Consider the following 11,164-nt stretch of genomic DNA (forward strand, 5'->3'; position numbering starts at 1 on the left):
AATGAGGAGAAACACTTGAACCTGACAAAAAAGTTATTTCAGAAATTCATATCTAAAAACCCCTCTAAAAAATATGATGTGGTGAGTTCGGATATACATATCCGAATGCTTTGAATATTTTAGAATTTTCGTCAAAAACCTCTAAGAAGCATAAAGGTGCTTTTAGAAATTCCCTTAAAATAAATAATCATTGGAGTTTGCCAACATGAATAACCGGTGCATTATGAACAACCTACTATTCACTTGCTAAATAATAAATTTAATAGCTTGCGGTATTTCTTCTTTTCTCTTTAACATTTCTTTGTCCAATAAATTAATGTATTTATTTCTTCTTTTTTTATTATTTCAATTTTAATAACTTAAATGTTAGTTTTAATTATTATTATAAAAATTTAAGTTTAACTTTATTTACTTAATAGCTTTAATTTATATTAACTTTAATTCATATTATTTAAATTAATATTTTAAGTTAAAATAAATTTAATATGAATAAAATATTAATACATAAGGTAAAATTGTGAGACCTAATAAAAGTTCTTTAAAATTACTTCATTAGAGCAAAAATTAGATGAGTTATTTTAAGATGACGTAACTTAATAAGTTTTACAAAAAAAAAAAACCAAGAATAAATAGCACCAATGGAGATGCGTAAGATAGTTAATAAATTTGAAAAGAAAAAAAACATAGTTAGTAAGTTAGGCATGTTCATTTTTATAGTGCAAAGCAATTTGGATGGTTTTGAGTCTTTTGACGATGTATGCTAAGTTAGGCATGTTCATTTTTATAGTGCAGAGCAATTTGGATGGTTTTGAGTCTTTTGACGATGTATGCTAAGTTAGGCATGTTCATTTTTATAGTGCAGAGCAATTTGGATGGTTTTGACGATGTATGCTGATATCCGCAGCACTCAACACAATCTTTGGTTTCGGGAGAAATTTCTGCCTGAGAAGAAGATAAACAGTAGTCATTGCTCCCAATGGGGTGCGACAAATAAAGGAACAACACATTATTTTTCACCTAGAAATATGCTTCATAAATGTACAAGTTATGTTGTCAATCAACTTCTAAATGTATTTGCAATTAGAGGTATTGTTATCCACTTGATACTGATGCAATAAGTTTTTCAAATCTCATTGACTCTAAATCAAATTGTAAACCTTGGCTAGTACATTAAATGTAATGAAGTGAAGAAGTGACTAGTGTCTTGACCACAAACAAGATCTACTATAATAAATGATCATTGATGATTAATATCTAAAGCGAAACATTCCTCAAACATGAGAGTAAACATGAATCTAAATTGTATGGATAGAAATTGTTTTTACACAAGACCAACATACCACGAACAACATTTATCATGGTCCTCGCATCTTCTCAACAATATGCCTACTCTTTTCTTCAATATGACGTCTTTTCTCTTCCAACTTCTCCCCCATTTTCTTCCCCAAACCTAACATCCTTTCCTTTCTCCCCATTTTCTTTGGAAGTCCATCTTCATGGTTAAAGGTATGATTTTGTTTCTCCACCACCACCATACTTCCATGTGGTGAGAGGATTTCTGAATTATTTTCCATCTTGTTTTCACTAGTTTCAAGTTGATTGTCATTTTGTAATAAAGGTTCTTTCAAACCCCTAGTATCTTGTGGTTGTTCATTCTCTAGTAAAGGTATTGTCAGTTCTTCCAAGCGGCTGCTGCTCTCCACTGTTTGTGAACCAGATGAACTTGTTGGTAGTGCTAAAGAATCTGATGATTTACTAGTTGATTCTTGACTAGATTCGCTCTTCTTCGGTTTTTGTTGTTTGTTCGCTTGACCATTAGTTGAGGTGCTTGCACTAGCTTTTGATCTAGCTTCCACTCCACCAGAAGATTGCTTATTGGTATTACTTGAAGTGGAAGTCTCATTCCTAAGTTCTTGGTTAATCCATAAGAATGGAGCAACATTTGAAGGAACCCAATCTTCCTTTTCTGCTAACATCCATGGGATACATATGTTTTCACAATTTGGGAGAACTATATTTTCCGAAACTGCTCTCTACATGAACCATGTTAAATTAGCTTACAGTTAAAAGCAACTTTTATAATCCTTTCTACAGAGAAATGAAGTTTAAACATGTTTCATAGCCTACTAAAGTGTGCCGGAGATTGAGGATGTCAACAATCTTGCCAAATGCATAATAACTATTTGATGCATACATAAACATAGGCATCTCAACAAAAGGTCTTTGTAGTAACCAAAAAAAAAAAAGAAGGTCTTTGTTAATGAGATGTACAGTGAAAAATAATATTAATAAAGCCTGATTTCTATGGTTACACACTTAACTGAAGAATAGACATTTCGGCAAGATAGGGATTTATCTACATTTTAGTAATTATATTACTGATGATATATGTAAAATAGTTCTAGAAAAATAAATAAAATGGAACTTGAAAACATTAGAGACCATACTAAAAAAGCTGCAGGGAGAGGGCAGTCTTTAACTAAAATTGTTGAAATTATAAATCAATTGGAAAGAGAGCTATCATACCTTTAGCCTATTGACTACTAATGAAGAGAAGTACCCAGTAGTTATCTTATTTTCTCCAACAGAAGACTCCAAGTTGAAATCTATGTCTGGCATTGATGTGAAACCATACCACAGTTGATCAGAGGGAGGTGGTTTTATATGCAAACGCAGTGTCCCTTTTAGGAATGCTACTTTTATTGCCAAAGAGAGAGGGACCTTTCGATAAGAAATCATCCGTTACTTAGAGAATAAAACAAGGCTAGCTGTTTATAAGCTGATAGCTATAGAAAAATAAAACATCCGCACATTTTAAAATATTCAGGACAGGAGTATTCAAATGAGGTAAATCACTATTCACTGCATGCGCAAAATAGAGCATAGTGCAAGTGAAGATAACATGCATGGCTAATGTCAAAATATTCACAGGTGCATGTTAATCATTTGAGTCATAAAGAAATGCACATATACATGCCAAAACTTAATAGAAAAAAAGTCAAATTTTTAGTTAGTTATGAGTCCCACCCACATTAGACACTGATATGGCTCGAATGTTGGTTATAATTTAAGTTAGGGTCATCAAATTTTAAGATGGTAAAAGAGTTTATCTTGGACCCGTTAGATCACCCCTTAACAGTCCACTGGAGCAACACTCTAAATGTCTAGTCCAGAGGGTGGGAGGGACTGTGACAAAAGACCAGCATTGGATGATAATATGGCTTGAATAGTGGTTATAATTTTTATAACGGTTAAGAATTTGGTTGAGCCTAACTTGTCCCTACAAAACCGGTTTGTAGAGTGAGGATTGCCCCACTTATAAGCACATGTTCAGGCCATATATTGTCCGATGTGGCACTCTTAACACACCACCTCACGTCCAAGGCTGGACATTTGAAGCGTGAAAATAAATTATAGGTGGCCCGATAGCAGATACCTATTGCCAGGTGGCCCAACAGATCTTAAAACCTAGCTCATATACCATGTTACAGTTGTGTTGAGCCTAACTCATCCCTACAATACCGACTTGTAGAAGGATTGCCCCCACTTATAAGCACATATTCAGGCTATATATCATCCGATGTGAGACTCTTAACAATAACTATAAGTGAAAATAGAAAATATTTCTCAAACCAAAAATATCCTTAAATTGGCCTCATTGAATTTTTACAAAACCTATGTAAATACCACCTCTAGTTTCGTATTATACAAAAATCTCCCTTGAGTTAGACTTTTCATGGATATATCTGAATGAAAATGTTTTGCATGATACAAGTATCTGGAAAACATTTACAAAGAGGAGATATCAATACAATGAAAAACTACTGCGAGGAAATTCAGTATACTTTCTAACATTTGAAGGGCTTTCGGTAGGTTAGTGTAGTTTCCTAAGGTATGGCAAACATCAAAATATCTAGGGAAAACACATTTGGTACAACCACACAACATGTTTAAAATAGAAGAATTTTAGGGATTGCAAAAAGTATTTTGGGAATAAGCAATGAACAGAATCATGGAGAGAGTAGTAGCAGGTACCTGTGAAACTTGTTTGGCAACAGAATTTAACACTGATTTCCATCGTGGTCCATCATTTGAGGAAGACATTGCGCTCATAAAGCTCTTTGATGCATCTGCTTAGGGAAAAAACAAGATTCACATTACTCCATCGATCTAAATACAATATATAACACCTCCAAATATGAAAACTATTCACTATCTTCCCTTCATATTTTGAAAGTTTATGAAAGCAGAACTAAAAATAATTGTTTATGTATCCTCTAGGAAAACAGAAGGGAGAAAACTACAATGAACACCACACAATTCTCCATGTACCATTCTACCGGTAAGCTTAGTTTTAAAAACGTGGAAATTACATTAAAAAATAGATGTGGGACTAAAAGGAAGTCATATTTCAGGAAGAAAAAGGATAATAAAAAATAGAGTCTGATAGAACTCTGATAAAGTTCATAAATTATTGGAAATGATACAACCTCACTAAAAAGTGCATAGATAACTGAATTTTTTTGGGATTTATTTACTAACCATTGTTCCGATTACCATCTTCCCTTTGCTCTTGAAAATCATTATCTCTTCCTTCAAGTTTCAATTGCTTTTCTAAATATTCAAAACCTTCAAGAAGATCTGATGGGACAGCTCCAACATTGCTTGACTCCGAATTTGAGTCTTCAGTCTTTGTTTGGAGCTCAAGTTCGCGAGCTTCAAGCCTTGTTTCAATCTCTAATACTGCTCCTCCAGAATATTCAATGTCAACTTCTAAGGCCCAAACCTCACTCATTTCCATAGGAAGAACCCTCATTCCTACAATACAAGGTGGAACATTCCCGGTATTGATGTCAGTACAGATGATTTCACCAATATAACTGGGAGTCCTCATACTTGACAATGTTCTCTGTGGCAAAAAGAAAGAAACAAACAAACAACCATTATTTTTCTCATAGAAAATATTATGAAATGTAGTTTTCTAAGCTGTTGTTCTCTGTAAACAAACACTAGAGATCTTTAAAAAAATCAACTACAGTTCAAACGATTATTGGAATCAAGGCTTACTTTCTCCATTCACTACAATCAAAAACACTGACATAGGGATATATTCCTTTTTATCTGGTTGGTATGATGGGATATAAATCTATCCTATGACCTGATCAGTAAAGACATTTTGATTGATGCCAAAATGAAATGACGCCCATCTTCACTAAACAAACATAATAAAAAGAGACTCGTGCAAAAACATTTAAATGTCAAACGGGAAAGGTTAAACCTGAATCCTATCTTGCAACGATCTCTTCAACTGCATGCTGCCTTTGACATCAAAAAAGAGTCGGGAAATCAATAAATTCCAGCATAATGTTCCCTCATCAATATCAAACTTCTTTTCAACATCCCTGTCAGAGCTGACAGAGTGAATACTGTCACTTCCCAAATGCGGTAACTTCGAAGATAATGGGGTAGCATTGTCTACCAATGAATTTTTAAGATGCTTTGATGTTGAATCAGTTCCCGAAATTGCATCTTGGCTAGAAAGATTATCAGTGCTCTTTTTTCCTTCATGACCGGACAATGAAGTCCATGTAGATTTATTTTCCAGACCAACTCGGGAAGTTTTTTTAGCAATCTTTTTCAAAAACTGACGAACTTTTGAGGAAGGATCGTCAGGCTTTATATCCCTTTCTATTGCCTCAACACTTATTCCTACTGATGGTTTCATAAAACAATGATACACAGAATTTAAGGATGTCAGGTAGCTATGAAAGTCCTCATGCACCTGGGTGAACCATTTGACTTTTTCTTTTTCTTCAGATGAAGCCAGATAGAGGGCCTTACACCATGCTTCTTTTTCCCATGAAGTTTCCAGATACAAATATAGAGTTTTACTTCCATTGTATATTACTGAGGTCTTGTTTTCCACTTTGATGGGAAACTTTTTTGCCCTGTAAGATTGATTCATCACCAATTTGTACCAAAAAGACAAAAACAATTAGCTTTATTGGGGAAAAAAACAAGTCTCATATAGAATAAAGATAGCATCCCTCACTTTACAAGCTGGCTTTGTAAGAATGACTTAGATTCAAACCAATATAAAAAGTTAATAATCATCAATCAATTAAGAACTCAGAGTATTTAATTTCCTTAATAAATGACCAGTTGTTAAAACAAAATTTTTAAAGGTTTATTTAATTTCTGAGAATGTTCCGTTTTCAACATGAGTGTAAAACAGCTTTCTTCTCACTGCCACAAATTCATCATATGCTCATTTCTCACCACCAATCCATCGTATGCTTATTTTTCATTTCCATCACCATATGCAGGTTGTGAGTTACAGTAGCCTTTTTGGAATTGGTGAAAAGGACTTTTTACCATTATCAAAATTTTCTAACATACTGTTTTTACTTTCTGGAATTTACAATGAGAACAGTTGGACAAACATATTTTTACTTTCATTATTTATTTTATAAATGAAAAAAGTAAATTTAGAAAGTAAACAGGGCCAAATATTTCCATTTTTTTACTTATGGTACCAAAATCCAAGCTATCAAAAGCTACTTTTGGTTAAGGTAAGCAAAGCTCAAAAGATATAAGAATTCCCAGTGTCAAATTAAATACCAGTGAAGTCTGCAAATTACTTAATATTCTGAGCATTGATTCATATGTTAAATCAAAATACAATCACTTAGACAATCTTCCCTTTGAAAGGAACAAAAGAGAGGTTAAAAGAGAGGAACTACAACTCTAGCCACCATGGTAATTCTTGCGACCTGTTAGATGACTTTGTCACTTCTTTTTCTCTACATTCATCCAAGAACGTTGCATTCATATATAAGAGAAAAATTAAGGGTACTAGAATCTAAAAAGAGGGTCATAAATAACAGTTAAATGACATTACCATTTTTTTGAAGAAAGGTTTGAAGCTGACACAGCTTGAACTGTACAACTCTTGAGTTCAATTGTTGAGTGCGACTGCAAACCATCGGGTTTTCTTAGAATAAGTGACTCACCCTTGATTGTTCCATACATTTTAATAGGTGAAACCTCCAATAACCCTTTTCTTTTTGGCTCTTTTGGAATTTTTCCTGATTCAAGGACCCAAACCACACCCTGAAAGCCAAAACTATTATGATAAAGAGTTTAATAATAAATAATAAAAATATATATATTTGTTTATTCACTATTTTGGTAATCAAATACATAGGGCCTATTTGGATGGACTTATTTGAGCTTATATCCTGCCATAAGTTTTATAACACATGTTTTGTGATACTATTTGGGAGACTTAATCAAAACAGCTTATGACATTTTTCATAAATTTTTTAAACTTATTTCTATAAATTCTTCAAGATAGCTAATGAAAGCAACTTATAACATATATAAAAACAATTTATATTTATTTCATCTTTTGTTATAAAAATAATTTATTTGAGCTTATTCATAAGCGCTTATTTTAATAAGTACTTGACTACTTGTGCTATAAGCTGCAAATAAGTTGTTTATCCAAACAGGCTCATAATCTTGTGTATTTTGGTTTCACGTTAAATTTGATTTCAGAGGTGAAGAATTGATTATGACATATTTAGATCTACATAATCAGAATTGATATTGCCTCCAGAATTGATATTAACTTAAACTAGGTATTAATTTTTTACTTCTACAGTAGATTATATCCTTCAAATTAACTGATCAACTGAGTTCTACAAAATATAACCACTTTACTATTCAACTCATTACAAAATCGATTAATTCAAAATCGATTTAGTTCACACAATTAGTATACACTTCCCTTCTAACTTGAAGAAACCTCAAAAAGCATTTCTAATTTTCAGTATTTTACCATAACGAACACAGTGAGAAAAAGGGGGGAAATCGAAATTTGAGGCGTGAGTTGAAAACGAACCTGCTTGTGAGACGCAAAATGCAGAGACTGTTGATGATCAAGCTGGTTTGATTCAGTTTCCAGTTGATGAGCTTGTTCGCCATGGAGCTTGTGGCTGCGGCGTAACCGTTTGATGATCCATAACAGTGCCAGAGCTTGAACGGCAACAACCGCCACCACACCGAAACCGAACCCGAGCAAAATCGAACCCCAAAACGACGGCATTTTGATTATTGAGGCAAAGAAAGTTGGTTACAAGTTAAGTTACTAGTCAGGTGTAGAGCATTGTGATGTAGAATAGAAGGAGAAAAAAGGAAAACGGTGTTAACACGGAATGAAAGAGGAAGGAAACGTTATGTCAAAAAAGGAAGCAAGCGCGTTGATACAATACAATCACTATTTTTTATTATCTCTTTTTCTTTTTCTTTCTTTTATTTTACTCAATTAGTCATATATCTCGTAATGACTCCATATTTGGTGTCTGTTTTCAGAAAGAAATTTGACTAAATTGAAGTTGATAAATACAATAAACCCTGATTACTTATGGATAAAAAATTAGTATGTAACAATTTTTTATTTAATTTAAAATACTATTTAATTTTTTTAAATCAATTAAAAGTTAAATATTTTGTGTAATTTAAATGATTAATTTAAAATTATATTGCATTTCTTTTTCTTTGTGATTTGTGTTTCTTATTTATTTATATACTTCATATTATGTTTAATTATTTTTATAAAAAACATATAAATTTTGATAAATGAAAATAATATATTTTTGTTTTAACTAATTTAATAAATGTTAATAATATTTTTTATTTTAAAAATTAAGTCTTTAAAAACACTTAAGCTACTAAGGAATTTTACATAATATAAAATTTATTTTTTTTTTAAATAAATATCATATATTGATAAAGAAAATATATATAAACAAAATTTGTTTAATATTAGGAGTTACAATAATGTTCTTGGATTGGATGAAAAATGTCCAATTTCGCTTAGGGAAGATATTGTGCATATGTAAGATTAGGTGTTTATGAATAAGTTAAGGAATAAATGGTTTAAGGATTGAGATAGGAGTATTAAGTTTTTTTACAACACAACTAAATTAAGATATGTTAGAAAAAAAATCATTAAACCAAGACATAGCAAAAAATAATTAAAGGGAGTCATTCATCTATATAATCATGTTATTAACTTTTATATAATTTGTTTCAGGAAAACAATTGCAGATAAATTGATCTGGTGGATAGAACTATCCCACAACTTATAACTCATGCAGGTAATGAATATCTCACAAGAATGTCTCAGCTTGAGGAAATTTAGAATACAGTGCACAATATAGATTGTAATTCTGTTCCAGATAGTGATGGCTTTGTAGGATGTTTTCCATGCCTATTGGGATATAATAGGGACTTATGTGATTAATTTAGTGAACCAATTCATTGAATAAGGTTGGATCATACCTAGTCACAATTCAGTCTATGTGACTTTGATACATAAAATGTGGATATATGTGCTTGCATGTATGACATCTAAAGCAATCTGTTTGGTTTTTATGTTGACAACGGTCTTAAGAGCAGTCTTCATCAGAAGTGTTGTTCAAGGGTTGTTGGTTTAGATTATGAAAAATGAAGTTATCATCTGATGAGATTAAGTGGTTGTGCTTGAAGATCAAGGTGTCATATGATATGATGATCAACTAGTGGTGCTTAAAGATCAAGATGTCATATATTTGGACGATCAAGATGTGCTAAGATATTAAAGATCAATTGTTGTGATCTATTTGTGTTGCTTAAAGATCAAGTTTTCAAATATTTTATGTGGAAGACAACACCTTATGTTAAACCGCGTTCGATGAAATCAGCAAAGATCTCTAATCAAGTGGTCTGTTTGATGTTGGTGGTTATCTTGAAGATTTATCTCAAGCTTCATCGGAAGAAGATTCAAGGTTATAATGAAGTTGTAAGTTAAAGATAATATGGCAAGAATCTAGAGGCTTCATAGCTGTGAAAGAAAGGAAGAGTGGAAGATTGATGAGTCAGTGTCGACTGATCAGTGTCTCTAAAGGTATGTGTTGCACCCCAATTTTTGACCTCTGAGATCCCATCATTTTCTAAGTGTTATGATCATTATTGTTATACCCCAAAATTTGCCTGCGTTTTTTTTTTTTTAAAAAAAAGAGAAGTCAACAGACTTCTGTCTAAAAATTTGGAGTTTTATACAATCTTGGATTTTTATTTCATAAATATCCTGGTTTTATAAATACTCAATTTTTAGAATTTTTTATACAGTATTTTGGTTCGCTGTTAAATTTATTCTCACATAAATGCCAAATACTGTTTATCACTTCATACACTGTTTATTTGAGATTTATTTTCAAATAAATAATGCTGACGCAGTTGGTGCAGAATTAAAATTTGCAGGCGCGGAGTCCGGGTTTCAGATTATACTGGTAACAATTAAATTATTATTGGTTTTATTTCCCACTAATTTTTATTTTTATACTATATTATTTTTTCAAAATCTCTTTCTTTCTTTTCAAATATCTTCCTTTCTTTTCAAATCTCTTTCTTTCAAATCAAATCCTAGCTTTATTCTACACCCCTTTTCTTTTCAAAACCTACCATACTTTTTTTCAAATCCTACTACTATTCAAAACGGTAACACTCCATTCCCAACGTCTCTATCTCTCTCTTTTCACTCTATAAATACTCCTCATTTTTTCCATAAATTCTCACATCAAATTTCACTCATCTCCCAAATTTCTCAAACTTCTATTATTTTCTCTTCTTCCCCGGCAAAAATGGCGAAGTGGATGGATACACTTTTTCTTATAGTCATCACTATTTTTACGGTGATCATGTCCTTTAATTATCATTATATTATGCAATTTTTTGTCAACATCCATATTTTGTCAAAAGATTCATCATGTGATCAATGGTTGATCATAATTCATCAAGAAAAGTTCAGAAATCAACAAAACTCAAAATTGCAAAATTAGAGTTTTTTACCTAAAAGTCAACTAAACTTTGACCGACCATAACTCTCTCATAATTTATCAGAAAAATTCCAATCAAAGCTCATTCTTAAGGAAATTCAATTCTCTACAACTTTGATGTTGGAACCAAGGTCAAGAAATGCTTCCGCCTAAGAGATATAAGCCAAAACATTACAGGTCATTTTCAAAGTCAACAAAAAGCAGTTTTTTGTCAAAGCCCATATCATCAAAATAACTTCTCCAAATGCAAAAACGCTTCCAAAGTGGCTTGTAGAGGACAT

The 11,164-nt window shown here is 32.1% G+C and overlaps 1 protein-coding gene across 2 annotated transcripts; it reads right to left on the reverse strand.

The window, feature by feature from the left end:
* Window positions 1-1,146: 1,146 nt before the first annotated feature.
* On the reverse strand, window positions 1,147-8,267 carry LOC131635707 (uncharacterized). Of its 2 annotated transcripts, none has more exons than XM_058906348.1 (7): window positions 7,907-8,267; window positions 6,902-7,113; window positions 5,279-5,948; window positions 4,543-4,909; window positions 4,036-4,130; window positions 2,527-2,721; window positions 1,147-2,033 (listed from the first exon to the last, which is right to left on the reverse strand). In XM_058906348.1, exons 1-7 carry the CDS (start codon window positions 8,108-8,110, stop codon window positions 1,356-1,358), a joined length of 2,421 nt encoding a protein of 806 aa, XP_058762331.1. In that variant the 5' UTR covers window positions 8,111-8,267; the 3' UTR covers window positions 1,147-1,355. The 2 variants fall into 2 exon arrangements, with proteins under 2 accessions (XP_058762331.1, XP_058762332.1); XM_058906349.1 differs by having other exon boundaries at window positions 6,902-7,126; window positions 7,907-8,262.
* Window positions 8,268-11,164: the final 2,897 nt, after the last annotated feature.

Source organism: Vicia villosa, unplaced genomic scaffold (assembly GCF_029867415.1).
Source record: "Vicia villosa cultivar HV-30 ecotype Madison, WI unplaced genomic scaffold, Vvil1.0 ctg.001533F_1_1, whole genome shotgun sequence".
NCBI lineage: Eukaryota > Viridiplantae > Streptophyta > Magnoliopsida > Fabales > Fabaceae > Vicia > Vicia villosa.

Bases quoted from the DNA above. Each gene is read 5' to 3' on its own strand.
- LOC131635707 (XM_058906348.1), bottom strand. From the start codon at position 8,110: ATGCCGTCGTTTTGGGGTTCGATTTTGCTCGGGTTCGGTTTCGGTGTG. The intron at 4,131-4,542 runs GTTAGTAAATAA...TTCCCTAAGCAG, and splicing joins AGATGGTAATCGGAACAATG to ATGCATCAAAGAGCTTTATG. The intron at 2,034-2,526 runs GTATGATAGCTC...TGGTTCATGTAG, and splicing joins TAGTAGTCAATAGGCTAAAG to AGAGCAGTTTCGGAAAATAT.